At 40.4% G+C, this 22,813-nt stretch overlaps 1 protein-coding gene across 6 annotated transcripts in view; it reads right to left on the reverse strand.

Annotated features, from left to right (window-relative positions):
• ripor2 (RHO family interacting cell polarization regulator 2) overlaps positions 1–22,813 on the reverse strand; it is a 253,820-nt gene that overhangs the window by 61,927 nt on the left and 169,080 nt on the right. For 3 of the 6 annotated variants that reach the window (XM_043719080.1, XM_043719084.1, XM_043719081.1), the window contains exons 2-4: positions 7,356–7,479; positions 2,349–2,504; positions 1,769–1,847 (exon numbers count right to left, since the gene is read on the reverse strand). In XM_043719080.1, the coding sequence (XP_043575015.1) occupies positions 1,769–1,847; positions 2,349–2,504; positions 7,356–7,479 (359 nt within the window). Of the gene's footprint in view, positions 1–1,768; positions 1,848–2,348; positions 2,505–7,355; positions 7,480–18,174; positions 18,278–21,079; positions 21,341–22,813 lie in introns of those variants that run through there. The other 3 variants (XM_043719085.1, XM_043719079.1, XM_043719082.1) reach the window with 2 other exon arrangements.

The following is a 22,813-nucleotide window of genomic DNA, read 5'->3' on the forward strand; positions in this document are numbered from 1 at the left end:
GTATTGCTATTGGTATGAGCTCAGTCCAAAACCTGGTCAGTCCACAAGCAGTTAGCACCATTTAAAAGTATTGCAAACAGCGAACAGCCAGCATTGGATCAGTTACATTTACAACTGCTGGAATGAAGTCCATGATCTCTGGTAGAATTTCCTTCTCCCTATCTATTACAGTGTGTGGTTTGACACAACATTTACTGCAATTCAACGATTGAGGAAAAACATTCAGCAATATGAAAAATTTATTTCACAACTCAGCAGGTACAAAACATGCCAATTAGCTTAATTGCTTACATTTTGCAAGTTATTAATAGGGTAAATTCAGTAATATCTTACTCCCAACTCAAAGGAATAAGGATTGGAGATCAAGCTCAAACATTGTTAACATTATTCCTCCAACCCATGCACTCAATGGTTATGGTTGCACTCAGATTATAGAATTTCACCAAATACTTAATAACCATCCATGAAATCACCATTGACTGTTAAGTAGGGGAATTAATGTCAAGTAAAAATAACTCAAAATAAATGAAAGATACACACTTAGCATAATGATTCATCCTTTATCTAATACTAGTGACTGAAAACTCAAATTCTTGCATTTTTCTCCTATAACAAAATGAAATACTGGAAGCTTCATATTGATGTTAAAATAACAGAATACCAATGTTAAATGATGACATGTTGTATTCAATTTCCATTTTGTATGAAATAATTATGACCCCATGTTTAAAACTAGTTCCACCTGTAGGAAAACGAGTGAGGGTTCAGTCTAGCTAGTTTTAAATTACTGGTGCACCAAGTTTACAGCTGCAAAAGCTTAAACATTTACACTTCATCATATTATCCACTTTATTTCAGTACGTTTCCCTAGTAGCAGGCATTGACTATTCCTGACTGAACTTAGGAATCAATAGGACTCCAATTTTCACAGGATGTTAAATGTTTCATCATTTTGTGGTGTCCGAATACATTTTTATAATTTCACAACATATCAGGGTTTGTAAGCCTATGCAGTAAAAGCGAAACTGTTCAGCTCACTTAAGAGTTCTGAAATTAAACTCTCTGGGTCTCGCTGTAATCCTCGGTCTGAACGGAGCTCAGCTGACCACTACTCAGCATCCTTGAACCAGACGGAGGAGAATCAGCTGGATCTCTGACCAATTCCTGTCTAGAGTGCAAGCTTTAGAAAACTCTGGTGTGCATATTGCATGATGACAAGGTAGAATTAACTGTGACAGTGTTTAGTTTCTGATATCTGATTGGATGAAGATATCTGCAAAATATTCATTGTCCAGATTCAAAAATGCAGGATTATAAGTTCATGTAAAAATCAGCAATTTCAGGGGAGAGGTAACGAAAGGAAACGGAAATTTGATGTCACATTTGCAGCAGAAGATTTCATTATTAAGTGGTAAAATAAAGAGGAAGAACCAGAAATTTGTAATAAAACCAGAAAATGCTGCAAATGTACAACAAGCCTTTTAAATCTGTAAGAGAAATAACATGGCTTGAGGTATAAATACGGAAAGTGTTGTAAATACTCATCAGGGTTGGCAGCTTCTGTGGAGAAAGAAACAAGATTAACCCCTCAGGTTTGTGACTTTACCTGTGACCTTTTGCTTTGGCTACAACTCATGATATTTGATTCTGAGGATGGGCACATAGCCAAAAGGTGTTAATTTTGTTTTTACTCCACAGATTCTGATTGGTCTTTACATTGTTTTTCTGCCATTTTCTCTTTTTGTTTACATTTTGGGCTTACACTTACCAGTCTGGAGTTATGCTTCATATCTTTTAGCTGAGTAGTTAGCTTGTCCAGTTCTGCATTATGCACTTCCAGGTATTCACTGTTTAACAACACGAGAAAGAGTTGAAAATAACATGAATTACTGTCTTAATGGTTGCTTCACATTCCTTTCCTAGTATCTACTTTAAATCATGTACATAATGTCTGCTGTTCAAATGATGTTCAATATGATCCCAAGGTTTAATGGCTATGAATATAGAGTCACAGAGTCACACAGCATGGAAACAGACCCTTTGGTCCAACTAGTCCCTGTCAATCATGTTCCCAAATTAAACTAATATCTTAAAATCATTTAAAGGTTAATTACTTCTCAATATATCCTCAGTCACTTAAAGATTAATTGATTCTCTGTGGATGGGCAGGTATTTCTAAATTATTGGCTCATCTCCACAAACAGGAATCCCAACAGAAAATTACTATAACTCCTTTAGAATCTTTGTATCTCAAAGACATTACTTACTGCGCTTGACCTGACAACAGTTTCTATGACTGGCAATGGTCAATACGAAGTTCATCAATTTGAAGATTTTGAAGTTCTTACGTTAGTCCTATCTTCAGAGACTTGTAAACTTCCTCCATTCGCTTTGGCTCCACATCTTTGGGTGTGCAATTGTTCTTATAGGATGAAGCATTCATTTTCTTTAGTTTTCCTTGTGGTTTCCTCAGAGCTCCGTTATTTGCAATGAATGAGTGAGACCTATGAGGAGATCACATCAGTGAAATGGAGCAGTTACCGATGCCACTATCAGTGTAACTCAAATGGGGTGGCAGATCTGCCAGAGGTGGGGGTGGGGGGTGGAATAGGGTGGCTTTGGGGTTTAAATGGTTTTGGGTCCAAGTTGAGCAAGATGATGGCTGAGGCTGGGAAGGGAATGGCAGAATGAAATTGTTTGGTTCAACAATGATGGGCCACTAAGTCAGGAAAATGAAGAAAAGCTTGCATTTATATAGTTCTTTATGCAGTTTGTTTGGACCAGGATTTTTCAAAGTGTTTTATAGTCAAATAAGTATTTTTAAAAGTGTTGCTGCTGTTTGCAATGTAGGAACATTTCAGAAGTGAAAATAATCATTTATTAAAAAAAGGGACACATTAAAGACAGACAAGAAGAGGAGCAACAATCAATTTGGAATTAACGAGAGAATGAAGATATTATAATAGTTAGTAGCAGGGTGAAGATCAATATTGTCAAACTAACAATGTAAACATAAAATATTCTCTTAATATGGTCTGCATTAAAATGTAAGCAAGCAGACATCATAAGCCCCACTAGGAATACTGTAGGCTTGTTAAATGGCTAAAAGCTAATCTATGCCATTGGGCTGATTGCTCATTGCTGCCGTGATTTCCTGAAGAATGAATAGTTGAGATTTAACTCAGCCTTCATGAATACGAAGTGAGAGTTTTCTAAACTAACAAGTTATGATTTCACATACAAACAGAATGGCGCCAATGTGGTGAATAATTTTGATCAAGTTCTCAGTTATGCACGTTATCTGCTGCCGGCATTTTGTGTACTCAGAACATTGAACTCCATCAAGTGAAAAAGCTCCGAAAAACTGTCCTTGGACAATGAACCAATTCTGAGAGCAAAATCATTTTCTAGGAGTGAATCTCTTAAATACCATTCACGTTGCACACATGTGAACATCTGATTGGGTTTTCCTCCTGTCCTGAAACAGATGGACCACATTCTGTGAAAACACTCAGACTATCTGCATTTCCTGCATAGTATGCTGTTCTCTTCCCCAGAAGCTGTTTGATCTTCTACATTTCTCAGATTTCCAGTATCCCCAGTATTTTGGGTGAGCTTACATTTCTGACTTCAACTGTCCTAATGCTTATAAATGAATGAATAATTTTATTGTCAATGTATTTAGGAAAATACAATGAAAAGTGTTTTGTCACCACAATCCAGTGCCATTTTGGATTACAAAATGAATAAGAAGATATTAACTTCAGTTGAGCTTCATTTTCTGTTTAATTGACTGAAAAATATAAAAACAGAAACATATAAAGAAATAATGTTCAGCGTCTTGTCAAATGCTTAAAGTCTTTCTGTCAGTTGAACAGAAGATGAAGTTCAATTTAAATAATTGCTTTTTATTCATTTTGTAATCCAAAGTAGTGCCGGATTGTGGTGACAAAATACATGTGACAATAAAATCATTTGTTAAGGTCTCCAAAGTTGCTGTAATGTGTTCTGATCTCCAGGCCATTCCGATCCAGCCATTGCCCCAGGAATCCCCAGCACTATGGACACCGTCTCATTGATGTCATTAGAAATCCCGATCCAGGCCCCAAGGAAAACAGGTGCACAGTAACAGGTAGAAGGCATCCCAGTGGCACACTCCTTTTGTTAAAGTGGGACAACAAAACAAGTATGCCATGGTAAAGGAGTGCGAGGGAATAGCAATAGTCACTGTGATCCTTCATTGCTATAAGAATATTCCAGGCTCTATCTTCAACAGGCATTTCCAAGAGTTCCACATCACTTCATTCCCCCGGGTCACAGGGACTCTTCCAAATCTCATGACCTTTTAGATTGATCCAGAGAGTTTGGGGGAGGTGGAATGAAGGGGTACAACAACCTAAGGTGGAGGAGGATGAAAGGGTCATGGAAACCATCAGGGAAGCAAGCAGACATGTGGAGGAAGCTCATGCTGTGGTCTTACATCACAGAAACATTGAGAGTGGAAATGCTTCCTGTTGATGTATCTCACTAGCTCTTCACATTCTGTCTTGATGGTCATATGGGTGCCATCTATAATGCCCTGCAGCTGGCAATGAAAGCCTTTGCCCTTTGTGCCAGGGGGACAGCATTGTATGTACTGTCCAGCTCGAACACAGAGCATCAAAGATCAGTGATGTGTAATATTGTGCAGCCATTGTGAAATGCCAAGAAGCTGACTTTTGGAAGGAACCAGAAACAAAGAAGCTCAAATCCGCGGTGACTTTGACAGCTACTGGCAGAGCCTGGTGAGTAGCTCTGTGAGGTGTGACAAGGGCAAAGATCTCTGTGGCCGTCTGCCTGGTGAATCATAGTCTCCTGTGTCACTTGATCATCTGAAATAATGGTGATGATATTTATAGGCTTCAAGGGATGCAGATGGGAACATGGGCTGAAGTATGGAAGATTATCTTCCATGAGGAAAGGTGTGAAATGAAGCACTTGGGGCAGGATAAATATGGAAAGAGGATATACAATAAATATCACGGCACGGTGATATTGTGGGCGGCACGGTGGCACAGTGGTTAGCACTGCTGCCTCACAGCGCCAGAGACCCGGGTTCAATTCCCGACTCAGGCGACTGACTGTGTGGAGTTGGCACGTTCTCCCCGTGTCTGCGTGGGTTTCCTCCGGGTGCTCCGGTTTCCTCCCACAATCCAAAAAAAATGTGCAGGGTCAGGTGAATTGGCCATGCTAAATTGCCCGTAGTGTTAGGCTAAAGGGGTAAATGTAGGGGTATGGGTGGGTTGCGCTTCGGCGGGTCGGTGTGGACTTGTTGGGCCGAAGGGCCTGTTTCCACACTTTAAGTAATCTAATCACAATTTTCATATGTAGATGAAAAACAGACTTTGATGTCCACATACACATATCCTTAAACGTAGCAGGGCAAGTTGACAAGTTGGTTATAAAAGCACTGGTGCAGTTTTACAATACTCCGAAGTGTGTGCTTGTGTGTGTCTATGCTTGTGTCTATGTGTGTGTGTTTGTGTGCGTGCCTGGATCAGAGATGGTGTGTGCACGTTTGTAAGCTGTAGCACATTGGTCAACCTGCCACGTATGCACCTGCCCCCAGTCTATCACCTGTTTTATGGATGTCAGGGCAAGTCCCATGCTTACTTGAGGCCTACTGAGACATTCACATTGTCTCAATGGCCATTCTTAAGTGCCCACTGAAGACACGCTTCACCACAAGGTCGTGGCTGTCTTTAAATGGACCCCCTCATCTTCAGCAGTCCAAGATGGAACTCCCCCTCAGTGGGAGATGTCAATTAACCAGCCGAGTGCCAAATGGTTGCAAAGCAGCCAGTAACTCCAACCTTCTGGGTGGCAGACAGGTAGCCTGAGATGTGAGAAATCCTGTCCCTTACTATGTGGGTTCACACTAAACGTGTAGAATACACCCAAGTAATGAAAGCTCTCCTGCCTCTGATGGAGGGCTGTGAATGATTCTGCTCACCATCCTTCAGGAAAGAGGCAGGCAGGGAACATCAGTTCCCATTGGTGGTCAGGTAGGAGATGGAAAGGGTATTTACTGAGCAAGCATTCTCAACCTTTACCTACCTTTTTGATAATTAGATTCTGGGTGTAAATCTCAATGGTCAAGCTTCCCATCCAGCTACCAACTGAGGCCCTTAATTAAGGACCATTTAAGGACTGTTCATTGCACTGGGATGAACCCAGCAGAGGATTTCCTGAATTGCAGCCTTCCCAAAGTGGGGAAGGCCCATGATCAAAGGCAATCAGTGCCCGTTTGAGGGCATCGACATCAGGTGGAGAGACGTGACTGCTGAGAGCCACAATTCCATCATACGCCAACCCCCAAAATCACCAGTCTTAGCCCTGGGACTCTGGGGCTGCTCTAAGATTGTTTCCTTTGTGGTGATGCTGTCCACATGAGCTGTTGCCTCCTGCTGACAACATTCAACACTCAAGACCTTTGACCCCAGCACCTCATTCCAAATGAAGACCCATCAGAAGGTATGGATGGCATTCCTTAGAAAAGGCAGTGTAGGCCTCCCTATTTGCAATCCCAATGGAAGATTCTGCCCGTTAAACCTTTATAAAATGAGTGGAGAACATTTACCAGAAATCACCAGCAATGGGGACAGTCAATTGTGAGGAGAAAATGCTAAAGTTTGGATTGTTCTCTTTGGAACAGAGCTAGTCAAGAAGTAATGTAGCTGGGGTTTTCAAGATGATGCAATGTCTTGATTGAATTGAGGAAAAATTAAACAATCCATCTCGTGAGTGAGGAGGAAACTAGAGATCATAGATTCCAATCATTGGTGAAAGAGCAGAGGTGAGGAGAAATATTTTTGCCCTGATTGATTGGGATCAGAAAGACTACCTGCAAAGGTGGTGGGAACTGATTTGCATGAAATCTTTCAAAGGGAGTTGGGTGCAGGAGAGTGATGAGGAATCTGCAGAGCTATAGAATAAAAGCTAGCGTATGGGACTAAGCATAACTGCTGTTTCAAAGATAGGCACCACAGGCAAAATGAACTCCTTCTGTGATTCTCTGAACTCAGTATACTTACAGCCCTGTGTACACAAGGAGCACTAAAACCAAGCCTACTGCTTGAAGCCATGGCGAACTTACTCAGCTCCAATCATTTCTGTTTCACACTCATTTCAATGGCAACTTGGAAAGGTCTGCATGCAAGCTGCTGATATTCCTATGCAGAAATATAACCAGTCATCAGAGACCAGTGAACCAAGTCTTATCGAGGCGATTACTGTGAAGGCACAGTGCTCTATGCATGCATTTAAATATGAAGATTTATTGCAAACAAACACTTAGAGCATGTCCATGCACCTACCTAGATCTTCTTTCCTGCTGGGCGCTGAATCCTGCAAAAGACTGACTTCTAATAATACCATTGGGCCCACCTGGGGAAGAAGGCAAAGCTACTGACATGACGCTCGGGAAGCCACTGGAGATTTCTGTTTGAGTAAAGAGAGAAACAGAATTGAACAAACCTTAAAGCCACCGTACTTTCAAACAGGAATTTTATCTTGGACTTTCAAAGAACAGCAGAATGCTGCTTATGAAATGAAATCTGAACTGTCCAGGCAGCAATTGTATGAACAAGAATGAGCAGGTACAACTAAGGGAATGAGGGAATTCCAACTGACCTTGGAATAAGGAAGGGACTAGCACAGGAACAAGAGAGTGCACTGAAAAGAATAAGTGAAAGAAAAATGAGCTACATGTGTGAATGCCAGCTTGAGAGATTGATGCAAGATTGATAGAGACATTGAATGTGGGGGCTTCCTGATGAAGGGCTTATGCCCGAAATGTCAACTCTCCTGTTCCTCGGATGCTGCCTGACCTGCTGTGCTTTTCCAGTGCCACACTTTTTGATATTTATTAAATAAAGTACAAACATTTAACACATTAATGTTTGAAGCTTGAATTAAATAGAGAAAGACCATAAGGTTGAGAAAATGCAAAAGAAGTGTGTGACATGGCAGTTACTTAGTTAAAAAAAAATTAGACTCTATAATACAATATAAAAAGATTTGAATCTGAGAATCAGAATCCCCATTTTGACAGAAAATTCACGGATTTTACACATCATCTGAAACTTCATGGTTGTCTTTTCATGAGGCTAGGAATAGGCAGCAATAGAAGCCTTAGTTCCTGATTTTATCACCTTCAGATTCAGCTATTCCATTGTTCCCTAGTTGGTACCCTATTTTCAATCCATATCACTCTCCTTCCCTGGTTCCCCATAAATGTCAGTTTGTGTACATTTTAATGTCCGTCTCCCATCCCACAGCCAAGCCCTCACACGTCACCCCCAGCCATCGCTGACCTACACTGACTTCAATCCCCAAACTGCCAACCTGCAAGTTCAGGTGGTGAGCAGCTCTGTGTGATCAGAGGTGACAGGCCCCTTTAAATCCTTCAGATTTTTTAAAATGGTGGCATAACCTAACTGAGTTATATTTGCAGGTTGCTTAATCCTTCAGATATGGCAATGAAAAGGTAATTGTTACTTATTACAGACCCTGCAGTGCAAACAGCTGCCTGCTCTCTCAGTCTCCAAGCCCCCGCCCATCTTTCTCACCATCTGGCATCACAGCAGTTTTGAAAACTTAAAATGGGATCTTACAGCTGTTAAAATTCTGAAGCCTCTAAACTTCAGATTCTCTTTCTTGTATTTAAATTCCTTAATAGCTTTATTATTCCCTATATTTATAATCTCTATAAACACTGAGATAATCCCTCTAGACTCTCCATTGCTCTGACTCTGTAGTGTTGTATAGCCTGGCCTGTTGCTTTTTGGAAAAGGGTGTTCCAATGTTTTCTTCTGTAGACGCGCAATGTAAATGCAAGGTGTATAATTGCAGCTGTAATTTTACCCTCTATGCCCACACCTAGTGCTTCCTACAGCGTCAACTGTACAACATGACGATAAGAATAATGCCTGCAATATTGTCTTGTTTACTCACGTTTGGAAACCTGGTGTTTTTAAAGCAAGATCATAGCCTGTTATCTCACTCAATTGAAGCGTTGTTTCACTCTTGGAATCACTGTACTTGATACAGAACTTCTTATAGACTTAACACTCAATACTCAAATGGAGTACACAATGATGATGGAGAATAGAAGAACTTAAAGGGAGGTAGATATTTCTTTGGGCAATATTTTCTCTTCATCCTTCCCAAACCTGACCTGGAATTGGGCCTGCCTACCATTGGGTTTCTTAGCTGATGGTCGCTGTCCCTTGTAACCTCTCCTAGCTGTGCTGAGCTGAGTTGTTGCATTGCGCAGCCCCTTTAAGATTGCTACATGGGACACAGCCTGTCTGTTCCTTCCGCAGTATGTTACAGATTGTCCTGGAGACGTGCACATGCGCAGCCAAGGCAAAACATTGTTGCCAATGACTGGTATTACACATTTGGGACATGTACAAGTGCTTTGATAACTCAATGTAAATGTTCCTTAAACATATTCTGTGAATGAAGCACTACCCAATTTCATTTTTCATATACATCTTGTAAATGTCAGTTCTAAAGTGACTGATTCGACTTATACCCTATTTAAATGGGACCTCTTCTAGTGGTTATGTAATATAACCCAGTTTCCTGGGTGCAAATATGTGCCATATCCACTAACAATGCATCATGGCACATTTTTAAAATTCATTCAGAGATGGGGCATCACTTCATTGTCCATCCCTAGTTGACTTTGAGAAATTGATGGAGTGTCTTCTTCTTGAATACTACTGAAAGGTTTGCTAGGTCATTTTAAAGGACAATTTGGAGTCAACCATATTGCTGTTATTCTGGACAGACAGTGTTTGGAGAAAAATAGATTGCCTTCTTTAAAGAATATTGTGAATCAGATGGTTTTGTTTGAAAGTCCTTTACTTTTACGGTCGTTACCCATAACAGTTTTTTTTAATTCTAGGTCTGCTTTATCAATTGAACTGAGATTATGGTGGGATTTCCAGGTAATTAATAGGCAGCATTGTACATTTACCAGATTCAAAACAATGCATTATTGTAGATGAGTCAGTATTAGCAAGACTCCAGTACTGAACAGGTGATGCATACAACAACACACGTGTGACAAAATCCAGCAGCACAGCACATATATGAGATTTGGCATAATACAGGGGAACTGCACTTAAACAAAGCTCTCACACACAATAATTGGCTGAAGGCCACAAAAACAAAGTAACAGCACTTGTAAAAATTGCAGTTTTACACTCGATCATTGTTGTCAAAAATTGAGGACAATTTTTATAAACGTATGCTATTGCTGAGGAGTCCTATCCATAAATTCCACACACACTGGACAAGTGCACATAATTTTGAAGTCAAAGGACTGGAAGTCAGGACCAATGCAAAAATTACCTTCCAATATGTCAAACCACTCGCAGTGGGCATGTTGTAAAAGGGGCAGCACAGTGGTTCAGTGGTTCAAGGTGGTGCAGTGGCGCAGTGGCTCAGTGGTTAAGGGCAGCACGATGGCTCAATGGTTAGCACTGCTGCCTCAAAGTGCCAGGGACCCGGGTTCAATTCCAGCCTTGGGTAACTGTCTGTGTGGAGTTTGCACATTCTCCCTGTGTCTGCGTGGGTTTCCTCCGGGTGCTCTGGTTTCCTCCCACAGTCCAAAGGTGTGCAGGTTAGGTGAAGTGGCCATGCTAAATTATCCCATAGTGTTCAGGGATGTGTAGGATAGGTGCGTTAGTCAGGGGTAAATATAGGATAATAGTGTAGGGAAATGGCTCTGGGTGGGTTACTCTTTGGAGGATCGGTGGGCCAAATGGCCTGTTTCCACACTAGGGATTCTATGAGGTTCTAACAATATTCAGTATCATTCATGAACAAGTATTTACTCCAATACAGCTTATTTTAGCAATTCAGAGAAGAAAACTCCTTCAGACATCTTATAGGAAGGCAACAAAAATGTATGAATTCTTCATTGTAAATTGGTCATTTGTGCAGGTTGTCACAGCTCTGTTCTGTTGACATTTTTAAAATAGTTTGAAATTAAGCAACAGAAAATGATGTTGATTCAGATAGCAATGCAAGATTTAAAGTGAAATACAAAAACAAATAAACAGTCATTTTTATACTTAGTATTTCCTGAACTATATTTTGAGGTCAGGAAGAGGTTAATCTCTCTAAACTTTGTTGTGAAAGTCATAAACAAAAATAACTTCCTTTTGTCAGTTGAACTCATGAACATAAGTGAACATTCATCACCATCTTTCAGTTCACAAAATCTGCTTTAGATTATTTTAGATCTCACAGTGTCTGAATGTAGAGTCCACACAATGATTAAAGGGAGGTTCCTTTGGCCATTTCCTTGGTGCAAACTAGAGTAAAAAAGACTAAATATGTACTTAATTTTCAGGCTTGCAATGGATGAAAACTGGGAACTTAGCAGTGGAACAGCCCATATCAAATCTGTTACGTCATTTGGCCCCACAACTAAAGACTCTATGGCCCTATTACCTGATATAACCCCACTCCTGCTTCCCCTTGCTTCCAAATGTGCCTGTTGTCAGCATTCTGACTGTTAATTTGGCTCCTGGGGCAAGATGCCTGTGGCAGTGTAATTGGCGTGAGTAGCTCATTCTGATGATGTAGGTAAGATCCATGATTTAATTTCAGGTGTTTAAGCCCAGACTAACATCTACCCTGAGATGACTTGAACCCAGTTAAAGTGTTGGGATGCTACATAGGGAGCCTCTATTGCTCTATGTTCAGATCAAGCAGGGAAAGGCAGAATTAGCACTGGGCCTCATTTGAAGTTTACCTTTGCAACACTAACCAAAGTAAATTTCAAAGGGTCTATCAGCTCCACTGTGAAGTGAACTGATGAAACATGAAGCAAAGGTTAATTTTCCAGATCAAAGTCCTGACCAGACTCCATCAAACCTACACCCTGCCCTGCTCCATCTGGACCTCCAGAAACCATCTGATTTTGCCAATATCTTCTTTGAATATTGTGACTATGTGGACACTCAACAATGGACAGGTACCATTTTGTGGAGAAAGTGAGGTCTGCAGATGCTGGAGATCAGAGCTGAAAATGTGTTGCTGGAAAAGTGCAGCAGGTCAGGCAGCACCCCAACCACCCTGTGGCTCAACACTTTAACTCCCCCTCCCACTCCACCAAGGATATGCAGGTCCTTGGACTCCTCCATCGCCAGACCACAACAAGACGGTTGGAGGAAGAACGCCTCATCTTCCGCCTAGGAACCCTCCAACCACAAGGGATGAACTCGGATTTCACCAGTTTCCTCATTCCCCCTCCCCCCACCTTGTCTCAGTCAAATCCATCGAATTCAGCACCGCCTTCCTAACCTGCAATCTTCTTCCTGACCTCTCCGCCCCCACCCCAGTCTGACCTATCACCCTCACCTTGACCTCTTTCCACCTATCACATTTCCGACGCCCCTCCACCAAGTCCCTCCTCCCTACCTTTTATCTTAGCCTGCTAGACAAACTTTCCTCATTCCTGAAGAAGGGCTTATGCCCGAAACGTCGATTCTCCTGTTCCCTGGATGCTGCCTGACCTGCTGCGCTTTTCCAGCAACACATTTTCAGGTACCATTTTGTTCCAACCAACATGCAGCATGTCCAACACCAGTGGCCTGAAATGTTTCTCAGATGGTATCTTAAAATGGGCAGTGCTGGTTTGGCTGCCTGCACTATGCAATACCTGATACTTAATTCCATTAATTACAGTCAGGCTGTGTAGAATAGCAGCTAAGCAAACGTAACCTTGTGAGACAGATTTCTAGCCCAAATCCATCTTCAATGTTGCGACACAAAGCGGCATCAGAACAGATCTTACCTCAAAGGGGAACTTTTTTCACATGAATTGCCGTGATTGAAGAAGGCATCACCACCATTTCGTGATGAATTCACAATAAATGCTGGCCCAGCCAGTGAAGCCTACATCCCATCTCAATTAACTTAAAAAAACCTCTCCCATCCTTCCATTCCTCTCCTTGTCCTCAAATTGACACTAACGTTTTTCTTTCAATTTGAAGAACAAGTTTGCAATTTCTTCTGTTTTGGTGATTATTTATGAAACGTCCCTTTGACTCACACCACAAATAATTCACAAGTCAAGATCAGTCACAAGACCAGGCTGACAAAACTAAATGCAGTTATTATTTTGTATTATACACCATGTGACAATGGCAATCAGGCAGTGAGGCAATACCAGATTAGACATACACAAAAGAAGAAGGGATTAAGCTCAGCACTGTGTTATAGAACAATTTCACTCAATCTTTGTGTTCTGTCTTCTCCTGACATAGCTGACAACAGGAACCTCCATTTAAAACACATTTTTACTGAGTGAAACATTCCAGAAATACGAAATAGGGCATAAAGCTATTTAAGGATATATATTTAAGAAAACTAACCAATAGCTCAGTTAAAGAAATTTAACAAGCATTTGAATGGAGCAGAAATTGAAGTATGGAGAGTTTAAATTGGGAATTACAGAGATTAAGGCCTAGACTGCTGAAAGCCTGGCTACTCTTGGTGCAGTGATTGAGATCAATCTGCCTCAGAAGCCAGAACAGTGGGTAGGTTGTGGGCGACTAGAGCCAGTGTCTGATTTCACAGGCTTGGGTCACCATCCACCCCACTTTGCATAGGCGAGGCATTATATCTTGAGTCGAGAGCGTGGTACTGAAAAAGCACAGCAGGTCAGGCAGCATCTGAAGAGTAGGAGAATCGACATTTTGGGCAAGAGCCCTTCATCAGGAATGAGGCTTGTGAGCCAAGGGGATGGAGAGATAAATGGGAGGGGAGTAGGGCTGGGTGGAAGGTAACTGAGAGTGCGATAGGGAGATGGAGGTGGGGGTCAGAGGAGAGGGTGCAGCGGGTAGGTGGGAAGGAAGATGGACAGATGGGACAGGTCATGAGGGCAGTGTCAAGTTGGAAAGTTGGAATTTTATCTTGGCATTATATCTTCATCTGCCAGAAGCCTTACTCAATAGGCCATACATGTCAGCAAATTCTGGGCATGTAGCCTGTGATATGTTCTCATTCCCTTTTAATGGGCAGGCTGGATAAAGGAAGGGGTCTGAAGATATCCTGATACATTCTCAATCTGCAGAGAGGTTCCGACACTCAGGTGTAGCCTCTGAAAATCAGGCAGCATGTTAAAGCTAGCTTGGTGGATTTTCACAGGCTTTTCGATCATGTTGGCCCATGCCATCACTACAACCAGGCAAACCCACACACAGACATGTTCAAACAGATATCACCATCAAACAATCAGATCTGGAACCTGTGAATGTTTTTCATTCCCATTCATAAATCAAATGGATCACTTTGCACAGTTGCAGCCTTCGCAAAAATCTAACAGCAACCCCATTTGGACATATCAAGAAAGACTTGCATTTATAAAGTGTCTTTTAAGGCCACAGGACATTGTTAAATGCTTTATCAAACAAGCAGTGAATGTATACAGCACGCAAGGAGCCCATTTAGCCAGTCATGGTCTTGCTGATTCTACATGAGAGGAACTCTCCTATTCTCACTCCTCTGGGATTTTGCTACAATCTTGAAAATCTTTTCTTTTCACATAATTATCTAATTCACTTTCGAAAGCTGTGACTGAGCCCGCCTCCCGCAGACTCCTATGTAGTGCATTCCAGACCCTCACTACTCACTGTGTAAAATGCTTTTTGCTTATGTTGTCTCTGGTTCTTTTGCTATTCACCTTAAGTCAATGTTTTCTGGCTCTTGATCGTTTCACAAATGTTTTTCTCTACATACACCGTCCAGTCCCATCACAATTATGAAGACATTTATCAAATCTTCTCTCGATGTTTTCGTTTCTGTGGAAAGCAGTCCCAGCTTTGCCTATCGATTCACTTAACTGAAGATTCTTACTCCAGAGAAAAATCCCCCATAAATACTCTCTGCATCCTCTCAAATGCCCGTACATCATTCCTAAAGTGGTCCAGAACAGGACACCACACCTAACGTGGTTGGACAGGGCGCAATTTCAAAATTTGCGAACAACAGAAGACTTGGAAGTACTGTGAGCAGGACAGTGACTGGCGTCATGAGGTCATAGGGAGACTGGTGGAAATAATTAAAAACCAGCAGATAAAATTGAATGCCCAGCGGTGTGAAATGATATATAAAAATAAAGCATACAATTCTAATGGTAGTGCAAGGTTAGAGGCACTTTGCGTGTATGTACGCAAATCATTGAAGGTGGCAAGACAGTTTGCGATCATACAGCTAGTGAAGTAATTTTGAATTGTGGTCAGGATTATAACAAATGACACATTGCAGCCAATATGTACACAGCAAGCTCCCACAAACAGCAATTATTTGTTTCAGTGATGCCTGTTGAGGGAGAAATATTATCAAGGAAAAACTGCTAGGCCCTTCTGTGGAGAATAACCACGGGAATGTTTACATCTACCCTCCCAGGGCAGACAATGCCATGGTTTAATGCCTCCTCTGAAAGTTGGCACCTCCGACCAGGGGAAGTGTCAGAAATCTCAGGCCCCTGGCCTGGGCCTCCACCTCCGACCCAAGTGCAACTGACTTGCCCCACATCTGAGCACAACGGGATGTATCCCTCTGTCCTAGGCTTTGCCCCCGATAGAGTAATGTTTCCTCAGTCTTGTTAGCCTGGAATATTCGCCCACTGTTTCTGGAAAAGGCCTTGAATTCACAGTCTAATCAGTCTGAGGCAAAAGTCATAGCTGTGTGGTATGTGGATTACCAAAGTGCGAGCTGTGGAGCAAAAGAACCCAGAAGAAATGACCCAGTACTGGGTCCATTATAACATCCCAATATGCTGTCCTCAATTTGTTTAACAGAGGCCACATTGAACCTGGTCCCAATCTTAATATTTTTCTTAATCATGGCTAGTAGCAATTTACTTTAAATTATTTATTAAAATTATAATTTACTTGCATGCAAAGTGAAATGGAACTCTCCTCATTAAATAATCTATATGAGGAATTGAATTAACCTCTCACCTAGTAGTCCCACTTCAATGATAAGACTTCTTAATTTAATACAGCACTTAGTAGAATTCAATGGGGTTATTCACCTTCACTAATTGCTATACGACAGTGTATAATAATTTCTTGTGTCACCTTGAGGTCTCAGATGATGAAAGATCTGAAAATGATACACGGAGGTTGGATTATTGTCTGTTTCTTTCAGTGAGAGAAGCACTAATGAGGATGTGAATCAGCTCAAGACAAGAAGAAAAAGACATTTAACGAAAATTACTTCACCTCCAGATTCATACCAGCTAAGAGACACCAGGCACAGAGGATGCATTTGTCCATGGGGCTTTTTTTGAATATATATGTATACATGTTAGGTGGCAATGGATTTAAGAGACTGATCTCAAGAGATATCGAGGAACCACTAAAGATCAGAGTTAGCAATGACACTGTGACAATTGACATTGCAAAATTTAATTTGATTCAATCTCTAAATCAATTTTGCAATAATAAATACCTGAACTAAATGAACAACAAAGGGTAAGAATTGCAGGAAAGAAAATCTCCACTGGAAAATAAAATAGTAGGTGAATTCACATATACAGCAGGTAAACAGCTCGACCGGGTCATGGCTTGGGGATGAAGAAAGAAAATGATTTACAGTTAAAAAGTGTATTTCCCAAAAAGTGACCATCCCACAATCCTCCACAACCAAGTACTTTCTTCAAGAGTGTAGTTACTTCTGTAATGTGCAAAACATGTTTGCACAAAAACATCCATGAGATAATGACCAGATAATTTGCTTTAATGATCTTGGCTGATGGATAGATATTGGTTGCGACACCTGGGAAAACTTTCCTTTCTTCTTTAAAACAGCATCCTTTGATCTATTGGCTTAACATCTGAAATATGGTGCCTCTGACAATGCAACACAGTTCCAATACTGTGCAGGAGAGTCAACTTAAATTATGGCTCAAATCTATGGATCGCAATCTTTTGACTTAGAGGTGAGAGGGTTAACAACTTAGCCACAGATGGACCTTCTTTTGCTATTATGAGCAGGGGTTGGGACTTGGGTCCTCAGCCTTGGAGAATATAGTGAAACATTGAAGGCGGAAGACACAAAGGGAAAAGAAACAAACTGGCCTCCATTCAGTGAGCACTATTGGATTAAGAATGAGAACAAAATAAACTCAGAGGCAACATGTTTTACCAGAATGTTTGTTATTAAAAACAGAAATACTTTATCTAGTGACTCCCATTCCGTAAGATCACAACTGAACTATAGCTTACCCAAGAAAAATCTATTAAAGTTTCGAAATTTCCAACTGGCTTAGCCTCAACATTTCTTTGTGTTTATAGCTCCATATTTCCACTACCAATTCTGTAAAGAGGTATATTTTCACATCAATGCTGAACAGCTTAATTGTAATTTTAAGCTTTGGATAAAAGGTCATAAACCTGCAACATTAACTCAGTGTCTTTCTCTGCACAGATGCTTGCTAACTTACTGAGATTTTTCCAGCATTTTCTTTTTTATTTCTAATTTTAAGGTCACGCTTTCTTATTCACCTACTAGAGGAATAAGTCACTATATTTCTTAGAATAGAAAGAACTGATGTCCTTATGGGAAATCAATTTTGTTAATCAGATACTCCACAGAGCATCAGAGGATCTATTTTGACATGCAAAGCAATCTTCATTTTATAATAAATATGGAGTCCAGAGAAAACAACATTTAGAAACTGAAAGGTAGTCATATATTAAGTAGATAACAGAGCAGTGCTGGTCCATACTGTCAAAAAAAGTGTACAGAGCTGTTCTGCTGTGCCATTGTTAATACAACCCTGTATTCTTTCATTCACAAACCTATCTTTTTTTTTGTCTATTCACAAATTTATCCTACAAAGGATCAGTAATAAAATCTAGCCAGTTCCTGTCATCTTACTTAAAGGGACACCCTTTTCATAAAAGAAGAAAAATCGTGCAAGTGGTTCCTCTTGTTATTTCTTTACAAGAACAAGGCATTGGAAATTTTGTCAAATAACGTGCAGGAGAGCCATGAGCATCAAAGAAACCATACGTTGCTCTTTGTATCAAACTAAATACTGTTTAATATAATATTTTCTTTAAATGACCTGTTTAGTTGTATAAAATCCTTAATTACCACAAGGGACTGAATTTCTCAGACCTCCCCACTTTGCCACTGTGACTGAGTTGGAAATGTGACCGAAGCCTTGATCATATGAATACATCCAGATTCTGATGACTTTCTTTTGAAGTAGTGATAGGAGAGGGAGTGAAGATATCCATAATGTGCAGACCTGCTGACTGAATAGGCAATGGAGCCAAATTTAAGTTATACATCTATAGACAGAAACATAATCACAATATAATCATTACAGTTTAACCTCCATGTCATTAAGAAATTTCTTAATATCTCCTTATGTGACCCCAGTGTCAAAATTTGTTTGGTAATTTGTTCTATGAACTGTTTTAGGACTATTTACTACACTAAAGGTGCTTTATAAATGCATGTGTTATTATATTTACTGAGTCTAATCCTGTCCTTGTTTGGCAATCTGTTTAATTATATTGTAACACTCAATCATTGCATCTATTATAACACAAACCATAAAATTCTGGAAATAATCATCAGATCTGAGACAACTGCGAAGAAGGAAAATGACTGATGACCTGCCGTAGTTCTTCTCTTCTTTAAACACTGTCCATTAATCCTAATCTGTCAGATCTACTGCTGCAGTAGTGGAGGCCTTGCCAGTCCTTTGCTGCTCTGAGAGAGGCAATACCTGAAAATGAATCTTTGTATAATCCCTCTCCAGTTCTAAAGGTAATCCGATATCTCTGGAACAGAGGAGGTGTTCAGGTTTTGTGGTTTTGCAGTTTACGTGGTGAAACAATGGAGTTTTTGGGTGCATACTCACTTCAGATACTACTCCCCGGAGAGTTTGTTCAGTCTAGCCAGCCCTGAACCCACGCTATTAGCCTGGACCCAACTCACCTAAGTGCCAGTTTGTTACTGACCACACATTGTCTGAAAATAAAGACAGAAATCTAATCACTATTTTACATCCGAGAGGTCTTCCAACAAACAACGTTAATGGTTTTTGGCTCGGGTGCCTTCCAGCTATATCCTACAAAGAAATACTAAGCTACACTCTCAAATTCCCCACTCTCTCAATGCCTGCCCTTTCTTAGATCTTTCAGTTTGTGCGTGACTGAAAAAAAAACTCAACAGTAATTCCTTCAGGGCACCTATATTCGAGCATTCCTAGAAATTGAATGTTCCATACCAGAAGAAGGCCAGTCAGTCTGTCATGCACATGCTCATTAATTAACTTAATTAATGAAAGGGCTATCCATTTTGCCCCACTCTCATCCTTTGCTGTTTTTCCTTAGCCCTGTAAATATATCCTGTTCAAGTATATATCCTATTCCCTCTTGATGGTTATTATTGACTGTTCATCCACCTCCTTTTCAAAAATATCTATTCCAGATCATAACAAATTCTTCTCATTTCCCTGCTAGGATTTTTTTTCAATTATCTTTTATTTGCATACACTTATCTATCTGAAACAATATGGAGGTGTTTTGTAAACATTTTGAATCAACCTGATTGGATAGATTATTACGCAATTTAGGGAAAGCAATGGCCTAGTGGTATTATCACTGGACTGTACTGGGGTCCTGGGTTTGAGGGGGGGGTTTAGGGTGGAGGTTTGCTCGCTGAGCTGTAGGTTTGATATCCAGACGTTTCATTTCCTGGCTAGGTACCTTGCAAAAACCTGGGTTTGAATCCTGCCATGGCAGATGGTGGAATTTGAATTTAACAAAAATCTGGAATTAAGAGTCTAACCATGTCCATGAATCCATTGTTGAAAAAGCCCATCTGGTTCATTAATGTTCTTGAGGGAAGGGAACTGTCATCCTTTCCTGGTCTGGACTACTGGTGACTCCAGACCCACAGGAATGTGCTGGTCTCTTCATTGCCCTCTGGTATGAGCAATAAATGCCAGTGTCGCTGTCATGCTGTGAATGGATTAAAAGGCCCTCTGGGGCAGTTGGGACTTTATCCTAGACCTTCTGGCCCACATTACCACTGTTCCACAATAGTGTCCAGACAAGGAATGAAGCTTGAGGCTCAGTGTAGGTATGGTTCAAACCTCTTAGGTCGGTAGGCTTGTGTACACATCTCGTCTCAGAGTCTTCAAAGCACACTTAAAGTTGCTTCCTCAGTGCTGTATTAAAGTAGTCCTGTACTGTTGGCAAAGCAGTTCCCCTTTCCCTTAAAACATGCTGGTGTCACAATAATGACCCCACTAAAAATAATCTTTCCAAAGAAGTTGCAGGGTTAGTTGTCTCTTCAGTTTGATGTTGTAAGGGCGTGTAATCCAGAACGCTGTTATCTTAATCCCTGCTACCCTTACCCTCCTTTACATGTATTCATGCTGTACAATAGGAGAATTACTGGATTTATCAATCAATATCACACTTCAGAATCAGGCAGGAGAGTCAATTCAACTTTTATCAAGTTTTTCAAATCTATCAATAAAACTACCACTGAGATTATGTTTGATGTTTTCAATTTGAATTCTGAAATATTAACAGTCTATGCAAAACACTAAAAATAGATCCGAGAGGGAAAATAACCAAAACACTGCTTGGTGGTTCTGTAGATGGTGTATTTTGAATACTAACACAGTATGAATAGTGTTCAAATGTCAGTGCAAACTGCCCTGAGCAATGATGAAAGAACACAACAAACCATTTGAAAATAAAGCACAACAAAAACAGCTAATATCAATCTAGAGTCTCTCTACACAAAATATGGAAAGCAGTTGTGATGAGATGGGAGAGCTGTGCCAATTTATTGCTAAACTTGTTGCAACATCTCCCTGTACAATATTATGAAGGCTACCCTGTTTACTGAAACTTGTAGTCAATTCTAGTGCAGAATCACAACAGTATACTCTCCGTTTTGTTGTACGTTTAACAGGAGCTAACAACAGCACCGACTGTCCACATTAGTTGCAGATCAGAGACACACTTACCTTCAGTATTCTCATGTGGCAGGATTTCAGGGTTCCCATCAACAAAACAATGATTGTGGCTTTATAGACATCTTCACATTTCACTGGCCAGTAGCCACCTCCATCATGCAGTTCCTGTTAAGCTTTTGCTAGTTTGTGGAGCTCCCTTTCAAAGAAACCTTTTCACATCCAGACTGTGAGACACTGCTACCTCCAGCTAGGCACCAGTGAGTCTCACTGCCTCATTCTCACAAAAAGGCTAGTGAAGATTTTTTTGTTGTCTTCATCCAGTTGCTTACTGTGAAATGACTGCTGCTAAAAGTAGCTGTGTATCAAGAGACATTACAGGGAGATAGATAGGGTGAGAGAGCAAGTGAGAGAAAGCTGGGTGTAGCCTGAGATTCTGCGTCATCTGTTACACAAAGCAAGCAACTGGCAGCTGCCTCACAGTACGGCTAGCTTCAGCTTTCTACAGCTGTTTAGTTAGACATTCTCAACTACTTAAATAGTTTCATAAATCACAAATAGACCATCCTGCACACTTGATTGTACAAAACCTATAATCAGCGTTGATAAGATGAACCAAAAATTCTTGCAAACTTCATCCCTTTCTTTTCAAAATCCATGGAAACAGTCAGTGACCATTTATTATTGACCAGATTTCAACTGCATGGGCTATTGCAATGTTTAGTTGTAAATTATTCACATCTTGGATATTAATATGTCATTATTTTGTACAGTAGGATTATAAAAGGAAGATTCATGGTCTCCTTGTTGCTGAAGTAAAATAAACACTTGGATAGAAATGATCTAAGACTGCAATGCAAGGCTAATGGATTGTCAACTGCTTTTACAGACTGATATTATTTCACCAAAGGTGCTAACTAAAGCTACTATGGCAACCACACATTGGATTCTGACAGAGTTCATCAGCAAAATTGGAGGAGTTTGTGAATGTGTGTATAGTTTTGCATATAATAATTTTCTTTTGGGTTGATTTTGTCAGACATTGGGATAATGACGCCAATCATTTTGAGACATTTATTGTGAGTTTTAAAACCGGTATTTGAAATGAATAGCTGTGAACTTCTGAAATGATGAACTATATTCCTTAAAAGGTGCAAGAGTTCCCTTGGGTCTTGTCACACAGCATGACTTCAATTCAAACCACCTTTTTAACTCTTCCAATTTATACCTCTTCGTCACACACTCAAAAACATCTGCTGAGACGAGTTGGATAAATACTCATTCTGTGTTTTTGTGTTCAAACTCTTTGTGTGAAAACAAGGGAGTTTAAATAAATGTTTTGCATTTTCATGTTAATTTTGGATAATTCTGATGTCATCTGATTTGTGTCTCTCACTAAACCTGTGACGGCAGGTTGAGCCGGAATTTGTGGAAAATGTCTATGAATTATGAATAAAAATCAATTTAGAATTCGTTGCAAGTAACCTATAAAAAGAATAATGTCAGGGTCATCGGCTCATGGAAAATTCTACCGAGCTGATGTGCACAGAGGTTAATGGCCTAAATGCATCTGTTTATTTTCAATAAACCACAGGTCCCTGAAGTGTTCTCGCTGTGTGTTTAAATGTTTGAAAAATATAGGAGGTTGCCTCACCTGGGATGGTGATCTATAAGCCGAACAAGTTAAACAGAACACCAACTTTGTGCAAAGGCCTTTGTCAGTAGTGGAAGAATATTCTTATTATAAGTAATTTATTTCCAGTCTCACACTGACAGAAGCTAAAGGAT

Source organism: Chiloscyllium plagiosum, chromosome 29 (genome assembly GCF_004010195.1).
Source record: "Chiloscyllium plagiosum isolate BGI_BamShark_2017 chromosome 29, ASM401019v2, whole genome shotgun sequence".
Classification (NCBI taxonomy): Eukaryota; Metazoa; Chordata; class Chondrichthyes; order Orectolobiformes; family Hemiscylliidae; genus Chiloscyllium; species Chiloscyllium plagiosum.